The following is a 23560-nucleotide window of genomic DNA, read 5'->3' as shown; positions in this document are numbered from 1 at the left end:
GTTTACCTTGAGGTGATCAGCATTACAATATTGGGACTTTTTGCTGTTACATAACTTACAATTTTTTTATATTTAGTTATGGAATAACATGTTTCTGTGAAGAAATAAATCACTCAAACTCCGCTTTGCTTCCATATAATGCATATTTTGCACCAACGTAGTTTGTTAGTTCATTATTTTTGTGTACATATGGGATTCGACTTCAGACATTGTTAAAATCATGTCTTATTTCATATCATTGCAGTGATTCTTTGCACTTAATTTTGTGTTTCATACCAAAAGTAGCTAACTCTTTGATCTTCATGGGGTATTACAGTTTTTCTCAGTTGCTAAAACACTAAAACCCATTGGCTGAGCAAAGTTCTCAGTTGCCTGAACTCATTTAGCTCCTTGTGCAGTCTGTTGTCAATACCTTAAACCACGTCACATGGTAAAACACTATTTCACTTAGACTTTTCAGCAAAACTCTCATTCTCAACCTCCCCCTTTCATGTCTTCAGCTGTCCTGTAAAAATAAAAATGCCCCCCCCAAAAAAATCTTCTCCCTGAGAACTAGATGTTTTGAACAATCTTTCTATTTTTTGGTGTATTGTTTACTGACTGCTTGATAGTGTATAGCCTATCATTTGGATCACTTGGTTTATGATTTGAGAGCAGTGTTTGATTTTACGAGAGGAGTCCGAGATTTTGTAAATAATGCTTGAAGATGAGGTTAATGTTTTCAGAAAATGGAACAAGGTTTCAGAAATTGTGCTTTAGAAAAGAGCTGTAAAAGCAGCAGTTATTATATGTGATAGTGCGCTGCTGCCACCTAGTGGAGCAAATTGATATTTAACTAACCACTCGTTGTTCCGCCCTCTTCGTTACGTCAGAGGTTATTGCGGAAATAAACCGAAACGTATATCATATATACTGTCTATGATATCAAGCCGATAGGAATAGGAACTAGGAACCAGGATGGGAACAGCTTTTATTTGTTTACAAATTTGTTTCGGCCGTAAGGCTTTTATTATGAAGCAGATTAGGAAACCGTGATCATCTGTCTTACCTCAGGAGCCCAACAGGTCAACATTGCTGCCGCTTTAACCCTTGTCATCTTGCTAGTTGCATTTGTCTTATTGGAAACCAGGACAAGATATTGTTTTTGCTAGCTGGCGGAGTGAATGGAGGAAAGCGAGATAAGGAGCCGAGCCGATCCGGGCCAGTCCATGCCAGGTGGAGATACAAGGGACAGTATGACCCAGACTGAAAGCAGAATAGGCCTACAGGGTGAGCCAACTGGAGAAAGAGTTCATGTTATGGCTTGGATATATATAGGCTATATGGGTTTATGTTCGGTCATAACGCAGCGGATTTATGAGAGAGTACTGACGGAGATAGTTTACCAATGCAGATACGACTTTTCATAGAGGGAATGAAAGCAGTGTGTGTCAATAATCATCAGGATTATCTCAAAAGGAAATGACCATATGTTAATATACCTAATTGTAAAACGTACGTGTGTTAGCTCTATTGGTCACAGACTAGACTGAGTGAGTCCAGTGTTTCTATAGTGGAGTGAAATGTATAAGAGATTGGGTTATGATTAGGCCTCACTGGAGAACCAAAATCCAGATCCGGTCTATTTAAACCCCTACATTTTCAAACGTTTAGCTCTAGTGTCCCCTGTATGCTCGCAGTTTTGACCTTATTACACGAAACAAGTGAAATTCAGTTACTTGATCTGTTCTTCATCAACCCTAAATTGCAGTAATGCTATGGGTATAGTCATTTTTTTGTGGTAAATGTGCAAATAACATGTTAGATGCATGGCCATTACAATAAGCCAGGGATTTTTAGAATTAGATAATGGGATAGAGCCTGCTTTTGCTGCTGTCACTTTATTTTCCTGCAGTTCATGAAAGCAGCCTGAGGCGACCTTGAACCCCTGCTCTCCTTCCCATACGTGACTGTGTTCTCACACCGGACAGTTTCATTACACCTGCACAAGGTTATTTTGCAGCAAATCAAGGACGAGATCTTTTTCTTGTCCCTCTTGCAGGCCATGGCCCCAGGCTATCAAAGGTAAACCTGTTCACCTTGTTGAGTTTATGGATGGAGCAGTTCCCACAGGAGCAACTGCTACAGGATCACCACAGTGAGGTTGGTGTACAAAATGCACACAGAGACCATATAGAATACGATGCAAAGCTTGGAGTCAAATCTACACCACAGCGAGTTACAGTAACACCCCAGCATACTCAACTGTTAAATAAAATGTGCTGTGTTCCAGATCCGCGGGATGGGTCTGGTGGTGGTGCGGGACAGTAAGGTGCTGGGACTCCACTGTTCAGGACCCGAGCTCCACGCAGGACAGGCAGCCATTATCCACCATGGCGCGTGCCTGGCTGACTGTCAGTTGTACTTTTCTAGGAGACCCTGTGCCACCTGCCTCAAAATGATCATCAACGGTGAGGAGAGAGAGAGAGAGAGAGAGGGAAGGACTTTAGGTACTAGATTGTATACAAAGAGTTTGAGAAATTAAAGATCACAGTATTTACAGAAACATCACTAAATGACCAATTCTTTACTTTTAAAATAATCCCATTCATGATCCATTTTGAGTTCTATAGGTTGATCCCTGAACAAAGAAAGATGTCTGTCCGAGGGATTATTGCCACTCTTTATTTCAACTCCACGTGTACTGAAATTGCTTGTTTCAAAGATTGAGTTGCAGCTATTTGTATAGTCATGACTAAGGGTGCAAGTGTGGCGAGAGTCACCAGAAAGTTAATTGCATGAAAGAACTGATAACGGCACCTATTATTTCCTAGGGTTCAATTCCCTATTGCCTGATTAATAATGTAAAAAAAAAAAAAAAAAGGCAGAGGGATGTTTTCAAAGTATACCAAATGTTGTGGCCGGGTTGGCTCAGTGGGTAGAGCAGGCGCATATATACTGAGAGGTTTAAGCCTTGACGCAGAGGGCCAGGGTTTGAGTCCGACCTGTGACGATTTCCTGCATGTCTTCCCCTCTCTCCCCCCACTTTCTCACCTAGCTGTCCTATCAAAATAAAAAGGCAGAAAAGCCCTTAATAATCTTAAAAGAATATAAAATAAAAAAGTATACCAAATGTTTTTATTTCGATTAGGCAAAAGAACAGGCAGGGGCTGAAACTGCTGAAAGAAAAGCGTTAATAAGCACTTGATAAAATGGTAAGGTGGACATTTTTTATCACAAAAGATAAAAAACAAAAAAGGCCTTGATATAAATAAAAATGTTTCCAAAACCATATAAATCCAGCCCAGAGTAACTTACATAAACCAGACAAAGCGGTGGCCACTTTTGGAGAGGCAGGCTACACTCAGGAGTGTCCCATGGTGCCACTGCTACTCACCTTTTTATTTCGATTTATTAACCTTTTATTTTACCAGGAAATAATCCCACTGAGATTCAGAATCTCTTTTTCAAGGGAGTCCTGGCCAAGACAGCAGTAAAATAGTTCCATATTACACATATATATAGTGAAAACCAGATTTTTTTAAGTCATTGTAAGTAGTCTAATTTAAGATGATTCTGCAATTTATACCAGGATGAGGGTGCAAAAACTTTAAAAATGCACTTTCACCGAAGACGGTTCGATCAGGGAATGTCCTACATGATTTGCCCATATGATCAAGGATTACATTTCCTGGTGGGGATTTTAGGAGTAAGGAAAGAACATAAACTTAGGTGCAACACAGCAAACCTCACAGCAAAGTGCTGCAGTCTGTATTGTGTCTCAGTGCACTTACTCACATGTAGAAAAGTGAAGGGACCTCACCACAGGGGCCTAGCCTCCCAACAAGATGGCACCCTGCTCTGAAAGAAACCAAACACAAATCAGAAACACATTTACATAAGGCAACCCAGTTGTATAAACAAATGCAAAATATAACCACAAAACCCAAAAAGTAAAAGGGGAAAGGACAATACACATCAACAGTAAGACTAAATGATCACATGTTAAAGAAAATAGACCTAAGGGGCAAGAAAAACTAAACAAACATCAAGCTAGGACAAAACCAATGGGAGAACGAATAGGAAAAAGGGGCAAAACAGCAGCGGTCTGCAAGCAAGAGGAACCTAGAACGGAGGGGCGGAAAAACAATTAGCCAGACTCAACCTTACTGTGTATTAAAATATTTAAAATCGTGAACCTACTCTCCACCTCTGAGACGGGGCATTAAGGAACAAAGTCACAGGGCAGGAGGGGCAAAAAGGGTTTCCCAACAGCGCTTCAAACATCTACAATCGACTGTTTAATGTAGAAATGTTCAGTAGCTTTCTTTTCACATACCTGGGGCAACAAACACCAGCCAAAGCCACAGCAGAGACGGATCAGGAAGCAGAGGGAGAGCAAAGGAACACAGGTGTCTCATATCATCATCATCATCATCATCATCATCATATATCCTGGCCCTAATGAGGGGGTTGGCCAGTGTAGGGGTCAGGTCAACACTACTATATATTCACTTTCACTTAGGGGAGCGTTCCCCACCACACAAGGTTCTGAGGTCTTAGTGACTACTAGCTAGTTTCAAAGTAGTGAGTTACTAAATGGGGTTGTATCATTTAGTGCAAATGTTATAAACCCCACCCTGCTTCCTTTCCCAACCCACTTTTTATATAACTTTTATAGTGGATGTAAACGGGGCAGTTGAGCATGTTGTCCAGATGCTGTCACGCTGTTGTAAATTGTAAATTACAATCATACTGACCTATTAGAAATGAGCACTGAGCTGAACTTTGGAGCGCTTGGCTCCGCCTCCGCTGGGAAAACTGGAAACAAATACTTGACGCTGTTTTCTCCTCTCTAGCTGGAGTCAGTCAGATCTCCTTCTGGCCCGGAGACCCTGAGGTCAGCATGCTGAGGTCCACCTCTGCAAAGCACTCAAGCTCCCACAGTCCACCGGAGTGCATCACCGAGGACGCCGCGCTGGACGCCGTGGCAGCGGAGAAGCTGAAATCCAACAGCCGTCCTCACATCTGCGTGCTGCTGCAGCCGCTGGCGCCCGGCCTGGCGCAGTTTGTTGACGAGACGTCCAGAGAGTGTGATTTCATAGAGAGGATGATTGATGATGAACCGGGGCTGAACACAGACACACTCTTCTACAGGTACTGTACCTACCTACCTACCTTTTGCATTTCAGTTTCATTGGTTGTGTTGCATATAAAGAGGAGAAATTCCTGCTTTCCAGAGAGCGGACGAGGCTCCTGAAGGATTTCTCCAGACAGCTCCTGGTCAGGACGTCTCCGCAGCACCGGGAGATCTTGACCCACATGGGTCTGGAGAACTTCTGCGTGGAGCCGTACTTCTCCAACCTGAGACACAACATGAGGGAGCTGGTGGAGGTTCTGGCTACTGTGGCTGCTGCCGTGCCGCTGCAACACTACGGCTTCTACAGGTGAGAAACTCTCACAGTTGGTCAGTGGTTTGCCAATCCCAGCTGTTCATTGGTTGTTGATTGTGTTGTTCCTGTAACCCAGGGAACGGCATTCCACCTCTGAACCAGCGCTAGCCAGCTCGCTGCCTCCGCATCACCAGGGACTATCCCAAGAAGTGGCTCGTCACTGCATCATCCAGGCCAGGCTGCTGGCTTATAGAACAGGTCGGTTCGGTTGGGTTTTTCGGTTTGTCACACACACATCCTGTTTCGGGTCTGACTGAACTGAAAGAGCAGCGTTCCTGTCAGTTTGTCACCAGCGTCTCACATGCAAAACTGTCATTTTCATTCCAGAGGACCCTAAGGTGGGCGTGGGTGCTGTCATCTGGGCCAAGGGGCCGTCGGTGAGCTCACCTTTCTTCCCATTGCTTTGATTTGGCTATTTTTTTTTCTTTTTTTTCTTCATGTTCATGTTGTGAATTAAATTTGAACTTCTCTTGTCCCAGGCTGGCAGTGATGGAACCGGGTGTCTGTACCTGGTGGGTTGCGGGTACAACGCTTACCCAGCAGGCTCCCAGTACGCAGAATACCCCCAGATGGACAACAAGCAGGAGGACCGGCAGAGACGCAAATACAGATACATTGTCCACGCAGAGCAGAACGCCCTCACCTTCAGGTCAGATCAGCCGCCTACACAGCGGAGGAAGACCATGATCTGTGTGTTCTAGTCTTAACATGCCGCCCTCTTCTGAACAGTGTTTGACAGACGTGTTCCTCCTGATGCTTTAGGACTCGACACATCAAACCGGAGGAGCCCACCATGCTCTTTGTCACTAAGTGTCCGTGTGATGAGTGCGTGCCTTTGATCAGAGGAGCCGGCATCACACACATCTACACGACCGACCAGGACAGGGACAAGGACAAGGGAGACATCTCCTACCTGAGGTTCAGCAGCCTGAAGAACATCAACAAGTTCATAGTGAGTACACGGAGCCATGAGCTGTTTGATGTCTTGCTGCTGGTGCAGTTAAGGAAAGTAGAAAGGAGTGACCTCATTTCATTATACTGTCTTCACAGTGGCAGAGGAGCCCGACCTCTCCTCACCATGCCAGTAAGCTCCACCTTGTTATCTTTACGTTTTCGAATGGGCCTTGGGGGTCTCGTAGTGTAACGGCAGTGTCTTTCCTGTTCCAGATGGTCACGTCGGGAAGCACAGCAGGCAGGCTGAGGAGGAGAGCCACAGCAACAAGAAGCTGTGCACCAAGAAATCCCACGACTCACCGGCTGTCAGCTGAACACCAGCTGCGACTGGATGGATTGATGGATGGACGGACGGACGGACTGACGGATCAATGGATGTACCAAAAACTACGGAATCATGTTTTTAGCTCTTGTGGCGCACATTATTTGCACTTTTATAAATACGTGGGATTGGTTTTGCGAACCCAATCGTTGGTCAGTCTGTATGTCATCAGGACGTAGACATTGACATCTTTCCTGTGTCCCTCTGTAAGATCTGCTGCGGCATGTTTATGCTTTACACCATGCTGAGTCATAGGCAGCCAACTCTGGCAGTTTTCAGTTGGAGATTTATAAAGATTTGCACCTAAAAAGCTAAATTAGGACTACCGGAGGCGGCTTCAAAAAGGAAGTGCTAGTGGTAGGTGCTAGGAGAACGGTCCCCCATGTCCTTTAAGTCTCAAATCTAAGAAGTGAGTTATGGCAGTGAGTTGGAGAGATGGAAACAAACTGAAAACAATACAACACACTGACCTCAAAGGGGATGGATGGATGGATGGATGGATGGATGGATGGATGGATGGATGGATGGATGGATGGATGGATGGATGGATGGATGGATGGATGGATGGATGGATGGATGGATGGATGGATGGATGGATGGATGGATGGATGGATGGATGGATGGATGGATGGATGGATGGATGGATGGATGGGGTAAAGAAAGCACGTGGAGGTTGGATGAAAAGAACAAGGCCGGGAAATAGGCATACCCCCAAAAATAATATATTTTAAATAGTAATATAAACTGTGACATGGGGATTTGTTTATGCCATTTTATTTTTTTATATAAGTGGTGAATAGTTTATTTAAATGGCATAATATATATATATACACACACACACACACACACACACATACACTGCTTTACTCTGGTATCATTATTTAGATTTATTAATGAGGAATTATGTTGAAGTCGAGCTTTAATTTCCTGCACAAGAACCTGTTTGACTCGGATCTTTTTTTTCTGTTGGTACAATGACACGGCGGCACACCGTTTAAAAGGTTGGAATCATCCAGAATAACATCATGTGCTTTAGTGTTAAAAGATGGTCTTTTAAGGTTGACGTGCAACGATAAATACACGCTAAATGAAAAATAAAGCTGTTAGAGATTTCTTTATACATAAAGTTGCACATTAAACAACAAATGTGCACACACACACACAAAGCATGCATTCCCATCCTTTTATTTGTCGTGAATGTGGTACAATAGCATCAATGTGGAAATGAAGGGAGCTGCTTTCAGAGAAAACACCGAGAAGATGATGTAGAGTTCTGCTGGGACCAAAGTTGCTCATTGTTTTAGTTAAAAAGCAAAGACGTAGCTGGTTGGCCCACTTTTGCATCTCATGTTGTATTCTGATAAAGTATGATATGTCACAGCTTAAAACTATTTTTTTTTTTTATTCTTCTACTTCAGATGAAAAGAATAGAATGACAATTCACAGGTTTACGACCAACTGCACTCTACTACTGCCTTTTTACTGTTACGATTCACTGTGGCAGGTAGACATTAGTCTTTAAATGTTTGTGAAACAGTTTAGAGTGTCCTAAGTTAAGAGGCTTGTAATTGTCATTCATCATGACTACATTAAACAGTAAACATCTGTGGGAGCTCAAAGTAACCTATAGACGCACATCAGATATTGATTGGGAAATAAATTCAGAAATTTACTGACATAAGTGCCAATGTATGTATTGATTTTGCACATTCTATGGTCCTTTAACTACATGTGGATTTTTCACAGTTACAGCTTTGGCCTCTGCGACAAGTCTCCCGATGAGTTTGTAGCCGACCCAGTTTGTAATTCGCACATTGAAACTCAAAGTGACGCTGAGACCCTGGTCCGTACACAATGACAGCCAAAATGTTTCTTTGACAGCGTAACTTAAATAGATTGAATTAAGAGGTTCACTGCTTAATCACAACTAATATGTTCTATCCAGAGCATATTTTCATTAACACAGTAATTAAGCTCCCCCTGGAAAGATACTGAAAATACAAAAAAACAAAAAGGATAACGCCAAACCATAAAGGCACCTCTGAATCTTCTCACCTGTTTCTAACATCAGATCCAAATCAGAGCTAAACACGTGTTACATACAATACCGAAAGAAAAAGGAGTGAAAACCCAAACAGCCATCTTTACAGCTGCTCTCCTCCACACAGCAAAGTGCCTCCTGTTGTCACTCACTTCAGGTGTACAAACAAGAAATGAATCTCTCTCTCTCTATCTCTCTCTCGAGCATTTGTGAAAACAGTGATCAGCTTAAGTATAACGCACAAAAAAATCATATCGTACAGAAAGTGCTATCAGCCACCGGCGAAGACAACCACTGATCAAAATGTTTGAAGCTTACCGTACCAATGGATAGCTCAATGTTCAATTAAGAAGGCCCTTCATTTTAAAGACTTCAAATATTCCTACAATTGTTATTTTATGTTGGTGATTTTTGGTCAACAGTGACTAAAACACCTATATTCTCTCTTAGTCTTACTGAGTGCCAAATCTTTGGGATCTTTGAATGCTATTATCATAGACAAATCGGCCTTTATAGGCTATATCCTGTAGTGTGTTCTCAATTTCGGAGAACTGCTTCAGCCTTTTTTTCCTTGTTGAATTGGCAATGCTAAAAAGGGACAACACTTGATCCATCATTGGCTTTGGCAGTTACAATAAGAAAGAGACGTTTGGCAAGCAGGAGGCAACTGAGAATTACTGCTGCCATTTGGCTAACAAAGCTTTTAGCGATGACGACCAGACACATTGACCCTGTTAAAAAAACAAAAGCATTAATTCTTCATTCTAAGTTTTGTTTTTTGCAGCTACTTCATTTAGATAAAAGAAAATTCAATTTGAGTGCAGAGACTGATGGAGCATCTGCAACTGGTGACTGTAATAGCATTAAAAAAAAAAAAAAAAATTGGTCATGTCTGTTTTGTCGGAGCATTTTGTCCGAAGCTTTTGCTGGTTCTCCCAACAGCAAATCTGCTGCCTCCAACACTACATGCTACAGATGAAAGAAAAACAAGGTGTCACGTGAAAAAAATGACAAAAGAAACTTTGCACAAGTTTCAAATGAACCAACAAAGAGTAAAAAAGGCAAATAACGTCTTGAAGATTGAAATAGAATAACCGTTATTGTTAATGTGGGGTTTTGTTCTACTGTATGTCTTCCTATTGATAAAAAGTAGGGGTGAGGGGCACAGGAGGGATGCTTCTCTAGGACGGCGGTTTCTTCAGATCCCTGATCTGTTTGATTAGGTAGGTCTTCTCGTCGTTGAACTGCTCGTCATCCGTGCGATCCTTCTGGAAGTTGCTCAAGAACTCGATTAGTTTGGTCTGGTTCTTGAGCAGGATGTCGACGATGGGCTGCGTCTTGTTGGGGTTCGCTACAAAAACCTGAGGACAGGTGCAGCAGAGAACATTTTTACAAACATGCTTAACGGAGAGAATTTACCTTCTGTACGTACAATGTGTTTGGGGTTCGGTAGACTTATTTCTAATTGAATGGATCAATACTTGCTGTGTTTACATGCATGAGCGTGGAGTTTTTACCTTGAAGACATGGAAGGCCTCAAACTGGATGTTGGGGCTCTTGTCTCGCAGCAGATTCATCATCAGCTTGAGATTCTCAGGCTTGCTGATGTAGCGCGTCATCACCGTGAAGTTATGTCTGTCCAATAGCAGCTCGCCCAGGAGCTGGAGGAGAGAAAAACAATGGGACGTAGAAATGATCTATTAGAGAGGTTACTGTTTCTTAAGAATTGAATTGCTCCAACGATATATATTGCTCTACAAATGAATACACGAGTCAGAGTCAAACCTTTAGAGACTGCCTCTTGGTGACGTAGTTCTCCGAGTGCAGCAGCTTCTCGTAGTCTGCAAACACCTGCCATTACATAACACATCTTATTATACATTATTAACAGTCTGAGATCGGATTTGAGCCTTTAGGCTCGTAGTTCAACATTGTGGTTGCCTGTTTTCAGGTTTCATACCAGTGCAACCTTTGGATCTTTGTCATACATCAGAATGCCTCGCTACATGCCCTGTTTTATGTCCCTTACTCTTAGCAAATCATAGTTCTTTCTCTCTCAACTGTGGGATTAAATGGACAGTATTCCTCAATCTAAGATAACACTAAACATTTGGCACTGACTGAACAATGATTAATACCGTTGTCACACTAGGTTTTTTGTTTTTAGGATATCACCGATACTAAAATCAGTCAAAACCAACTTGCGCTGCTGTAAATGTACCTGGGCAGGCCACCAAAATCTAATCAAAGTGCTGTATTCTGGCTCAGCCTTGTCACAGCGACATCTGTCAACATACAACGTCCAAGTAAAAAGGCAGTTTTGTGTTGGGTTTCTTCGGCCCGAGACCTCTGGGGGCCCTACCTATGAAAGGGGCCCCGCTGACTAACAGCATAGAGCAGAGCTTTGTGTCAAGACAAGTTGTGACACTGAGAGGGCTTTCCACTGATCCAGCTTTCCTGGAACTTTAAGTGCATTAGTCAAAACTTTATTGCTGACTTTCTTTTTATTTTCCATACATGACTGGGCCATTGAGCACTGCGGCGACTGATAACCTGATCTGGTTATGTATCAGTTTCCACTGGTCAAGCCGTCATTTGAAGCAGTGTTTACGTTTATGCTTCCAAATAGTGCTCCGCGGCTGATGTTGCGTGACCGACGTGGGAGTGTGTGTGTTGCTAGGATGTTGTCAGGGATGGAGGGGGAGGCGTGATGCAACGCTGTTTCAACAGGGCAAACCCGCTTTAACATGTGTGGTAGATATTACATCCATCATGTGTTTCCCAGACTAATCCTGAGTGTTCAAATCACTCACAGCGTCGTAGTTCTGTTCGAGGTATTCAGCCACAAGCACTTTGTGCCTTGTCAGGAGATCCTGGGAATAAAGACACATGAATAGTAAATCAAGTTGATCAGATAATGGAGCTAAACATGACATTGCATTGCATTGGCATTTTTGTCCTACAGAGCAGATGCAGTAAAAAAAAAAAACATATTTTCTATAGTTTCTGGTAAGAGCTTATTGTACAGGCTAGGACAGGAAGACCCAATGTACCTTGAAGGTGGCGAAGGCGTCAGAGGCGATGTCGAAGGTGGACATCTCCACGTACTTGAAGAAACTTTGGAAATGATCCGAATGAAGAACTATTTTGGCGAGCGGCTCGTGGCGGATGCACTCCCTCAGCATGATCCCACAATTCAACGCTACCTGGGGTGTCTCGTACCTTCAAACACAGAGAGAGTATTTGTGTCACCTCTTTGGAAGCCACTCAACTGTGTACGGTATGTACTGTGTGTGTGTGTCAGTCCCACCCTTTCAACAGTATAAACAGGACCTCTTGGTGGGAACCGAAATATTCAACGGTGGGGCTCCTCGTCCCGATCTGCCTCCTAAGGATGTTGTTGAAGATCTGACACACATCCTTCTTACCCTGGAAACACACACACACACACACACACACACACACACACACACACACACACACACACACACACACACACACACACACACACACACACACACACACACACACACACACACACACACACACACACTTTAAGTACTTTTTCCTCCTGTTCTTCATCCTGTAGTCAACCACAGTCAATCATTGCTCCTCTTATTTCTCTTTCCCCTCCATAACTGAAGAAAATAGTTTTCCTATCCCGTTTGTATGGCAGCTTAAAGGGTAATTTTGGTATTTTTCAACCTCGACCCTATTTTCCATGCATTGGTGTCTAAGTGACTAAATATAAACAAAAATCTTTGAATTGGTCCAGTATTGAGCGAAAAAACGCTGACACCTGCAGCCGCCAACCGGGCTGCAATGTAATCCTATATGGCAAATGCGCACCGTCACTTTCTGTCCACTAAAAGTGCTGTTTTTGTCACCGACAGGCTCAGATGGTTATTCCAAGTGTCTGACAACATTATGGAAAGGATCCTATCACCATCACCAAACTCACCAGACTCCACTTAAATAAACAATACTTTTAAAACGTGTATAGAGCCAGCATATCTTCACATGTAAATGGGAGAATTAAGGGTTTGTTTCAACCAAACCAAAGTGGTGATTGTTGGAACAGTGAAAATAGGAACCAAATGGGGAAATAAGGGTCCAGGTTGAAAAAAACAAAACAAAGTTACCCTTTAATCATAAAGGATGGCACACTGCTTTATGTTGCAGTCTAAGAGACAACTGAGAACGTGTGGACCAATATCATGACTATACCCTTCTCTCCTTACCTCAAAGTCTATGACCTGCAGGTTTTCTACCAGAGATATCAGTAGGCCACTGTTGTACAGCTCCTGGGCCAGCTGGGCCACCGTCTCGGTGTGAGGCTCCTTATCGTTGCTACCGTACAGAATCTCCTTCATGGACACCAAACACTTCGAAACCTCCTCAGACGCCTGGAGAACAGATGGGAAAGGAGAGGAGGAGGTTAATAGGCAGAGCTGTCAAGTAAGGAAGTAACGACGTTACCTTACTTAAGTAGAAATTGTGGGTATCTATACTTTACTGGAGTAATTATTTTACAGCATACTTTTTACTTCTACTCCTTACATTTTCACGCAATTATCTGTACTTTCTACTCCTTACATTTTAAAAATAGCCTTGTTACTCCTATTTCAGTTCGGCTTGTTTTCAATGCAAGGAACATTGCGGCTTGTCATTGTTCAAAAAAACACACACACAAAAGAGTGAATTTGATTGTGGTTGGATGAGAAGTATAAACATATACCATTCCGACACCCTATTGGTTTGTACGCAATCCATCGCACCTGCACAGACCCGCCGCTAATACGGCACCGGTGCCTTAACGACCGTTATCTACCGGACCGAATAGCAACGCGGATTTCGGTGCCTCATTTCAGTGCCACTTAAATGCCTGAGCTTTTCTCTGATGCTCCAAAAAAGGACGTTAGAGGGAACTGAAACATTGCTGCACGGGACGCTAGTTAACACTACACCTGACAGCAGGTATCGTTAGCCTACCGTTAGCTAGCAGCTGGAGTAAACACGGTTAAAATGCTGACAGCTAAACGGTGTAAAAGTGTGTCTGTATTTCACTGGAGAGGATTCTAACACCAGACTGTAGCTGCCGTTGTCTGAAAAACACAGAAGAGATGTGTCACCTTTTTCAGCCCTTCGGAGTTTGCACGTATGATTTTAATATAACATTATTATAGTCATTATGGCCTTTAGAAAATATTTTTTTTGTGGAGGTGAGGTAGTGCACTATAGGGCCCTGTGGGGTGGGCTAAGCTTTTGTCCTTAATGACATTTTTTCCCCCTTACATTACTTTTACTTTTATACTTTAAGTAGTTTAGAAACCAGTACTTTTACACTTTTGCTTAAGTAAAAAGCTTGAGTTGATACTTCAACTTCTACAGAAGTCTTTTCAAACCCCAGTATCTATACTTCTACTTGAGTAATGAATGTGAATACTTTTGACACCTCTGTTAAGAGGTGCCTCTGACATAATATGGAGAAACACAAAAGCCAATATGGAATTCAAACAAACATTACAGATTTAGAGTTAAAAATCTAAAACTGACATGAGCCTAAACTTAGCTTTTGTAGTTAATGATTTGTGTGTGTGTGTGTGTATGTAAACTGTCTTGACAGTGAAGTGTCAGGAGATGACAGGGCCAGGCTGTTCCATGGTCCTACTTCACATAGGGCTGTCACCTTCGGGCCCCTACACACACACACACACACACACACACACACACACACACACACACACACACACACACACACACACACACACACACACACACACACACACACACACACACACACACACACACACACACACACACACACACACACACACACACACACACACACACACGGCAGGGCAATATGGAGAAAATTGGATATCGCGATATTCTTGTCCTAATACCTCGATGGCGATATTGTGGCGATATTATAGGGTTAACAAATGGTGCTTTTACAAAATAGCTTCACAATGATATCCAAGATAAATAACCTTCAGTAATGTGGATATAATGACTAAGTGGTTAAAGGTAAAAATAATAGAAGAGCTAGAACAGTCTGGTAACACAGAAAATGACATCACTTTACTGTAATGCAGCCTTTAAAACCAGGAAAAGACAACACTTAAGCCATTTACGATATTACGATTTCCAAAGACGATATCTCGTCTCATATCACGATATCAATAGAATATTGATATATTGCCCAGCCCTAACACACGCACACACACACACACACACGCACGCCTTCTCTACCTTGTCTGTCTTCTTATCCTGTTTGACCAGGATGGCCAGGTTTTCCTTCAGGGTCCTGACGATGTCTGCTGGACTCTTGTGGGATTTACCAAACAGCGGCATGATGGACACACACTCGCCTTGGGACCTGGAAAAAACACACACACACACACACACACACACACACACAAACACACACAAACACACACAAACACACGACACAAAAAGGAGCATTCAATGACAAGCTGTATGCAACCACAACAGTGTGGAGTCAGTTCTGTAGTCAGTTCATGACAGACTTTGCTCCTAATTTAGACAAACTTGGCCATGCATGATCAAGTGTACATCTGCTTCATAACATTTCTGTGACCTTTAGGAGCTTGCCAGCTTTTCTAGGATACATAATAATGGATGAGAGCCCTAGCAATACTGAGTTTTTGAGGCTCATATAGACATCAATATTTAAGAAAATCTGAAAATATATATGCACAATTTTCTTTTATCCGGATGCCATACATTTGTGATAAAGATACCATTTACTGAACTTGTTAGTGCTCTCTGGTGCTGGGTGTCTCGGTTATTAAATACAAATGAAACCACTATTTTTGTCCTGTCATTTCTGTGCTGCATTTAGCTGATATACTGTATATCCACACCAATATCTAAATGAGCATCAGGAGTGGTAATGTGTCACAATGTTTGACACAGGAAGGACTCAGCATTTAGAACATGATACACCAACATTATTTTCTGTTTCAGGATGCAGCCATCCAAAGAACACTACTGTCCTAAAGGAAATACTTTTATTAGATGTTCCTACATTTTTGGAGGACTCCTGGAATGGATGCATTTTTTAACTTAAAACCAGTTAACTCAACAAAAGGCAGCTGAGAGAGAAATAACCGTGTGTGTGTGTGTGTGTGTGTGTGTGTGTGTGTGTGTGTGTGTGTGTGTGTGTGTGTGTGTGTGTGTGTGTGTGTGTGTGTGTGTGTTAGGATTCCTCTAGCACCTTAGAGACACATTCCATCGTCATCTCTAGTCTACATGAGTGACAACTGTGGCCCTCTTTTGACACCAGACTCTTCAGATATTCAAAGTCAAAGTTAAAATACACTGGAATGTTATACAAGACCAGAAACAACCAAAACTCCAAACCTCCAATTTCCCCCTAAACGTTGCCCCAATTTCAGTTTAAATAATTTTGAGACAAAAATAGGCCCTGCATTTGCTTCATTAAATCTCTAACATGTATAGTTCTTCCTTTTAGGTTTTTAGAGGTAATGAGTCAGGACTTAATACTGCCACAACCCTGTCAAGATTTTGTGCATGGTATCCAGACTTTTCAAGGGTAATTATAGAGCACAATGTGACAAAATGGTTGCTAAAAAGTGGACTAAAATATATATATATATATATATATATATATATATATATATATATATATATATATATATATATATATATATATATATATATATATATATATATGAATGAATGTAGGTGCTTAAAGTTACTGTCCATATAATTTGGTTTTGCTTTATTTTAACAGGTTGTATTTTGCCCCGGTACTGTCAGAATGTCATGGACTGTTTGGTATCAACAGTTAAGAAGGTGCCAGTAGATGTAGGTTACTACAGTATTTTGGTGTTACTGACCTACCAAGTCTCAATCAGGACTTTTAGCATGTCAATGTCAATGTCAGTGCCTTTACATGTTGCATTCAGTCATGCAAGACATACATTAAAGGCTCTGACACACCAACCCGACCCGTGCGTGAGACGTTATAAAAAAAAAAAAATGAACGTGGGTCTGGCTTCTCCCGAATTTCAAAACCGACCATAATGGCGGCTCGTTCAGAATACGATCTCGTATTTTACAAAAATAGCGAGAAATAGGCCATGCAGTTGCTGAATCTGTCTTCATTTCAGATTGACAAAGGACAGTTTAAAAGATTTGTCAGATTTTGAGAGGCGTTCGTCACGCTCATCCCGCTTGTCATTTCCGGGAATTGGTTATTGAGTCCAACTGCCCACTGGCCGATTCAACAAGTAAAATCGGCCCAAATGAACGCCGACAGCTCCTCCAACTGACGACGGCACGGAACACACCAAACAGACTCGGGTCACCAACCTCGCCACACTGTCCGACGGCCGATAATCGGGTTGGTGAGTAAGCGCCTTTAGGCAAATGTCCTTCCACTGTGCAAAGGGAGAGAATGTGGTCAAGTCCATGACTGAGCTGAGCTCCAATCCAGGCCAGGTCAGGAACAGGCAGAGAACTTGTGACTGCTAATCCTCATCTGGAAATGTAAAAGGGCATAACCTTCCCTCTTAACTCTAACTCCCACCTTCTTTCCTCCTCTCATCCGCTCTATCTTTTCTTGCTTCTTTCAACCTCATGTCATCCACTTCTACTGTACTGCCTGAGCAGTGGAGAGTAGGGACCCTCTGATTTCCCCTAACAATACTAACACAAAGTGGTCAACTCCAAGCTGTACAGTTGATTTATCACATCAATTTTGCTCCATTAGAAAAATCACATTATAGGACATAAGACCCAACATGATGCTCTATTAATATCTACTTGAGATTTCATAAAAAAGGGGCCAGAAAGAGGGTTCTTCGATGCCAGCAAAAGCAAGAAAACAGCTCGAATTGGAATCACAAGGTTTTCACCTGACAAAGACAAAAACTCAGCTGAGTGTATTCATTTCCCTCAACACTGACTCGCAGTGTTCAACCTTTTGGTTTGGGCAGAAAGAATTGATTTCAAGGTTTTAATGAGCTTTTTTTCCCCCAACACCGAGACAGTGGCATCGGTCGGAGGGTAGACTGCTGATTCACATGGAACAAGTGAAATCACATGGAATAAGATGCCTCATAACGTCAGGGAAACGCACAATACTTTGTCCACAGGCTGCTAAGTGCACAAAATACTTTAGTCACCATCCGAAGATCAACTTGCACTCAAGAAAAGACCTAAATTCCCCCCCGAAAAGTGAGATTTCCATGTATTTTTTCATTATAAAAGCAGGTTTATGTACTATATTAATACTGGGAACATAGGGGGACTTAATGAGAGAGGCACTAAAATGGAGCGTTTCAGACAGAGGGTGAATGCAGGTATATTCAGACAGACAGTATGAGAAAAAGCATGTAAACATGTTCTAGTACAAACCCAAAATACAAGCATGAACCTGTAAATGAGCACAATATGGGACCTTTAAAAGGTCCCATGACATGGTGCTCTTTGGATGCTTTTATATAGAGAGCCGAAGTCCCGCCCTTCTACTTCCGGTCCATGTGACCTTAATTCGGAAAGAAATATGAACCAGAGTCAATGGAGAGATAATCATTATTTTTTGATCCCGTTTGAACTGAGTCATGGATTACATATATGATGTTTGTCAATTTAAAACATTATTTTTCAACCGAAGAAAGTCTCTGTTTATTGTTCAACTGTTGTCCATGTCTCATGGATGATGTCTCGCTGATGTCTGTGTGTATCGTACCGGGGATGTAACGTTACTCTAATGAGCAGAGGATCTCGCCTGCTCTTTTGCTTATCGGCTGAAAACACTTCACTGGATAAAACACAGCAGTTAAGATAACGTTACATGTGTTGTGGAACAGAGCTAAGCTATCTAGCTAGCGAGCAAGTTGAGCATCAAGCTAGGTGACGTAAATTGTGCGAGACGAGAGATGTAGTTCATGGAGCGGCTTCACACAAAACTAAGTGGTACTACGACAAACCTACAGCTAACCTACGGAAAAATTATCGTTTAAATTGTCGAACATATTTGTAATCCATGGCTCAATACAAACGGGATCAAAAAATAATTTGCCTCTCCCCGTTCACTACTGTTCATATTTTTTCGAGTTTAGGTCCCATGAGGTCCACCGGAAGGGGCGTGACTTCGGCTCTCTAAAGACCTTAGTGGTCCCCTAATACTGTATCTGAAGTCTCTTTCCCGAAATTCAGCCTTGGTGCAGAATTACAGCCACTAGAGCCAGTCCCACAATGAGCTTTCCTTAGTATGTGCCATTTCTGTGTCTGTAGCTATTGAGGAGGGGGGGGGTCAAGGTGTGGCCTTGACCAACTGTCACTTTGCTTGTTTGAAAGTCATGATGTTTCTCTCTCATGGGTGGGCCAAATTCTCTGGGTGGGCAAAGCAGAGAAAGGGGAGGTAACCTTGCTCCTTATGACCTCATAAGGAGAAGATTCCAGATCGACCCATCTGAGCTTTCATTTTCTCAAAGGCAGAGCAGGATACCCAGGGCTCGGTTTACACCTATCACCATTTCTAGCCACTGGGGGACCATAGACAGGCTGGGGGAACACATATTAATGTTAAAAAACCTCATAAAGTGAAATTTTCATGCCATGGGACCTTTAAATATGATGCATTCATTTGCAATAATTCACAGTAATAGTTTCACTTTATTATCATATTACGTCATGCCTACACAATTTCAACCCAGTCAATATTTATCAAAGGATAAGCAGGCAATGAAGAAGCAGTTATCAGGGTGGAACTGCCCTGCTTTCTATACCAATTATAATGTAAACTACTATGTCAAAAGTCTAATATTTCCACTCTGTCGTCCGGCCTTGTTGCTGCAACTGTAACTAAATGTTTCTGTTTATTAAAAGAATACTTAAAGGGTCCATTTAATCATCTAATAAAAACACGTCTTGGAATCCTGGCAAGTTTTAAGCTCTGGGTGACTGTAAAGCCTTCATTTTCACTCGTAGCCTGCTTAATGTTATGTAATGGAATTAATCTGGTGCCCACTGGGCTTGAACTCACACAGCTAGCTGCTCTGTTTAAGTATAATCGAAAAGAGAAAGGCTCCACATTGCCCCAAATATAAATTTTTCAGCTATAATTATGGAGACCAAATGAGTCTTAAATAAGGATATGCAGAATAAAGCTATACGGCTACAATATCAATCTGATCATAAAGAATTATTTCACTTTTATACATATTAAGGTACAAGCAATTATCATCAACATTTCAAGCAGTAAATAAGATTTCTATTATTTTTGTCTATAAAATGTAAGAAAACTGACCTAAAGCCAAAAGTGACATCTTCAGTTGCAGCAATTCCCCACAACTAAGAGCCTTAAACCACTTAATGATTGATATTTTTACGTAAAAAAAAGAACTCAACAATTATTTTTATTATTATAATTCTTTCACGCAAATACAAAAATACACATACCCACCCCTAGTATATCACAATTAAAGATCACTCTCCTAATCAATCATAAATTAGCACAGCTGCCTTCTGCAGTGTCAGATTGCAGTAACATCTACTGTAACAAGTAGTTACACTGGTAGTCGTGGCTTCGATGACTAATCAAAGTAAGTCCACTGTAGCGAGCTAGTTATCAGTCACACCTACATGTCAGTCTGCCAGCACTGCTAGTGAATACAACTTGGGACATTTCGTGGCTCGCGTTAAAAACAGGTTTTACATTACTCATGACAACAACAAGAACTGATTTTACAATCTACAGACTTACTTGCAAAAGTTAGAATATTCTGATTCCAGATAAAAAAAATGGAAAAGTAAAATGCACAATTACTTTTTCTTGCTTGTGTCTATCCTTTACAGCGTTTAAACAATCTGGAATGCTTGCAAATGTATTTCATGAAGTCTTGAACAATGTGACGAATGTACCACCTTTCAAAGAAGAACAAAGGTGGCGGCTTTTAATTTGACAAGCATTTCCTGTCCACTGTCTTGGAATGCAGAAGCAGCCAAACGATGATTCAACTGTAATTTGGGTATTCGAGGAGGATATTTAACCCTTAAACACTCAGTCAGCTTATATGAAACTATATGAGACTTTTGTTAATTGAATAAAAGTTCAATTAAAAGGGGTTAATATCTTACAAAGAAAAACAGCTGCAACATTTTGAGCACTTCTCAAATCAAAGTCAAGACAGATTGTACTTTGCCGCCTTGAATCTAGGTAATCAAATTCAAAACCATTCAGGGCTTTTTAAGTCTTTAAAAAAGTTGCTCTTTCTCTGCTACAGCTCCCAGAGAGAGAAATAAAGTTCCAAGTGTTTGAACTTTGAACTACATCACAGCCGCTTGTCAAACTACAAAGAGGCGTTGTCTTCGCAGACGTTCACCAGAAGACTGCCCTCTCCAAGGCAACCCGGGAGGAATGCTCCATGAAAAGGACAAACATCAGCTCAAGTCCATTCCTAAGATTGATAATGATGGGACTAAAAAAAAAACATTTCTCTTTTTTAACTTTGAATGGGAAATGGGATTTTGTTACTGCCACAAATGTCCTTACAGAAGCAACCCATTATTGTAACAAACCCTGATGCCTGCCTGTATTTGATGCACTTCACGGAGCATACTGCATAACAATAAAGATTGAGTTAAGGCTCTGTGCTATTGTTATTGTGTCAAAGTAGCCATCACCTGCTGCATGCCCACCTGCAGTTCTGTACAAGCACACCGTCTGCTTGCTACCATATACAGAAGCTTTATCTGAAGAGGTTACGTGCTGAGTCAATAAGGGTTCATTCTAAACCAGTGACAGACAGGCCTATCCTCCAAGGGTATTAAAAGCCTACTGTATCTGATTCTAGTCTGTCAATCTTAATAGAGTAAGCCAACTTAGGTAGTTAGGTAGTTGTGCTTTAAAAATAAAAGCAGAGCAGATTTAGAACATCATCATTAAGCACTGACTGACTAACATTTCAAAATCTATCAAAACTAATGGATAAATGGCAACTCACTTCAGCTCTACATACAAGATATATGAATTATCAGATCACTCCAGAATTAATTTTGTTTTCTCAAAAAAACCTTCGAAAAATTGAGGCAGTGAAACTGTCCACTGAGATAGTGATACAACTGAGCTAACAGACTTATAATTGTTCAATCAGTCTCAGATATACAATGAATATAAAATCAATTTTGATAAGTTGATATTACTGCATGTCCACTATAAGGATTAAAACAACGAGCAAAAACTCATTCACATCAATCAGCAAACAGAGGCTAATCCTAGCATAGGTAAATGGCATTAGAAATATTAATTGAAGTAACTATGTTACAAAATGGCTGTTATTGCAAAGTGCTGTTACTACCATACAGCAAAGCAACAATGACAACTGGGTTGCAACAATTTGTTATAATCAATATTGATCAATCTGTCAATTATTTCTTCAATTAATCAATTATACGATCTACAAAATGTAGGTAGCCTAAATCATGACAGATGCCCATGTTTACTTGATAATTATCTTGAACGATTAATTAATTAATGAAATTTGTCAGCAATTAACTTTCTAAAAATTAATCAATATATTAATTAAATAATAGTTTCAGCACTAGATCATTGTCAGAGAGGTTTTATTATGAAATAGGTGACCGGAAATTGCATTGTTTTCATTCTTGCTAGCGTGACGCTGGTCGTCTAAAGTAGCCTAACATAGCAAGGAGGAAAAAAACAAACACTAAAAACGCACACTGTATTTGTGCTGCTAAATAATTTAAATATCCCGTCAACGACAGTGTGTAAAGGAATAAGAGCGTGTAATGCAGTAGGCACTAAATAACAATAAGGCCGCATTAACAGTCCCAGACAATGTGATTTAACAAGGCTACACCCCTCTCGCCCCCGGCTAAACTCCCTTTTTGTTTGACAGATTCTCAAAGCTAATCACAGTTGTCTGCATCATTTCAGAAACAACTGCTACAAATGATATTAGACAGGTCTCACTTTTCAACATAACACACATTTCAACCCCGACTGAAGTTAACAGAAAGACTGTCAAGGGCAATAATATCTCTCCATTATGATAACTGGAAGCTATTTCTTTTCGACAGTATGGGCTAGAAATGATACCTACAGTGGGAAGATGTTTGGTAGGGTATCCAAATGTCTTGACCGCTTCTGTCCCGGTTCACAGCGCAGCCGAGCCTCCCAGATAGGCTTTTGTTGTCACGCCAGGGTTGGTTGTTAGAAGGAAAGTCAGCTAAAAATGTATGCGATACAATTTAAAATGTGTGGAATCTGTTAAGAAGCCAGTGCAGAATTCCATCTGGTCGCTTTCCAATCTTCTGTCAAGCTAGCATGAACAAACTTAATGACTTCCGGTATGAACCTTCGTAATAAAAACTGCGCGGACACGCGTCCGTTCAAATTAATAGAAGAATATGGGGGAGCAAGGTTAAAAATTAAAACGGAAAACAACTACTTATAACCAAAATGCTGCCTTTATTTACGAACTAAACCAAAAATGTCCATATTTGTACACTATTACACTATCGCACAGACGAATTTGCTTTATAGAGCAAACCGCGTCACGTCCGGTGGTTGTCTGGCTCCCGTGTGCCAACTTAATACATCTGTATCTTTCCAGCAGCGGCTGGGTCTCGTTCACATCCTCTCACATGAAGCCCTTCTACCCACCTTGCCTCAGATATTCCTAGAATATATGGCATTTAAATCGACAAAAGTACAAATGTATTCACTATGTTTACATTTAATATATATTGGGGCACATAATTGTCTTTTCTCTACCACTGAGAGGAATA

The 23560-nt window shown here is 41.3% G+C and overlaps 3 protein-coding genes across 9 annotated transcripts in view; 1 reads left to right on the top strand and 2 right to left on the bottom strand.

The window, feature by feature from the left end:
- Positions 1-4536, bottom strand: part of LOC114550758 (fibroblast growth factor 14) — a 95588-nt gene extending 91052 nt beyond the window's left edge. For 2 of the 7 annotated variants that reach the window (XR_003691743.1, XR_003691742.1), the window contains exons 1-3: positions 4319-4535; positions 3778-3840; positions 2246-2427 (exon numbers count right to left, since the gene is read on the bottom strand). The gene's annotated coding sequence lies outside the window, so the exon portion shown is untranslated. The other 5 variants (XM_028571561.1, XM_028571560.1, XM_028571565.1 and 2 more) reach the window with 5 other exon arrangements.
- Positions 863-7197, top strand: cdadc1 (cytidine and dCMP deaminase domain containing 1). The gene is made up of 11 exons (XM_028571556.1): positions 863-1269; positions 2042-2142; positions 2273-2450; positions 4839-5136; positions 5220-5426; positions 5509-5630; positions 5760-5809; positions 5912-6081; positions 6195-6384; positions 6483-6516; positions 6600-7197. The coding sequence occupies exons 1-11, from the start codon at positions 1164-1166 to the stop codon at positions 6698-6700; spliced, it is 1557 nt and encodes a 518-aa protein (XP_028427357.1). The 5' UTR covers positions 863-1163; the 3' UTR covers positions 6701-7197.
- A 680-nt stretch (positions 7198-7877) lies between these two features.
- cab39l (calcium binding protein 39-like) lies at positions 7878-23210 on the bottom strand. The gene is made up of 9 exons (XM_028572239.1): positions 22873-23210; positions 15005-15131; positions 12991-13155; positions 12060-12178; positions 11803-11971; positions 11563-11622; positions 10535-10600; positions 10267-10410; positions 7878-10110 (listed from the first exon to the last, which is right to left on the bottom strand). The coding sequence occupies exons 2-9, from the start codon at positions 15104-15106 to the stop codon at positions 9931-9933; spliced, it is 1005 nt and encodes a 334-aa protein (XP_028428040.1). The 5' UTR covers positions 15107-15131; positions 22873-23210; the 3' UTR covers positions 7878-9930.
- Positions 23211-23560: the final 350 nt, after the last annotated feature.

The sequence above is a fragment of the Perca flavescens genome, chromosome 24, assembly GCF_004354835.1.
Source record: "Perca flavescens isolate YP-PL-M2 chromosome 24, PFLA_1.0, whole genome shotgun sequence".
Taxonomy (NCBI): domain Eukaryota; kingdom Metazoa; phylum Chordata; class Actinopteri; order Perciformes; family Percidae; genus Perca; species Perca flavescens.
Note: the sequence above shows the minus strand (reverse complement) of the source record. Positions and strands in the feature narration are given on the sequence as shown.

What these genes read in the sequence shown, in the direction of transcription:
- cdadc1 (XM_028571556.1), top strand. Translation starts at nt 1,164, where the DNA reads ATGGAGGAAAGCGAGATAAGGAGCCGAGCCGATCCGGGCCAGTCCATG. An exon ending in TACAGGATCACCACAGTGAG is followed by an intron (nt 2,143 to 2,272) that starts GTTGGTGTACAA and finishes GCTGTGTTCCAG; the next exon opens with ATCCGCGGGATGGGTCTGGT. An exon ending in ACAGACACACTCTTCTACAG is followed by an intron (nt 5,137 to 5,219) that starts GTACTGTACCTA and finishes CCTGCTTTCCAG; the next exon opens with AGAGCGGACGAGGCTCCTGA.
- cab39l (XM_028572239.1), bottom strand. Translation starts at nt 15,106, where the DNA reads ATGCCGCTGTTTGGTAAATCCCACAAGAGTCCAGCAGACATCGTCAGG. An exon ending in TGCAGGTCATAGACTTTGAG is followed by an intron (nt 12,179 to 12,990) that starts GTAAGGAGAGAA and finishes GTGTGTTTCCAG; the next exon opens with GGTAAGAAGGATGTGTGTCA. An exon ending in CCAAGAGGCAGTCTCTAAAG is followed by an intron (nt 10,411 to 10,534) that starts GTTTGACTCTGA and finishes TCTCTCCTCCAG; the next exon opens with CTCCTGGGCGAGCTGCTATT.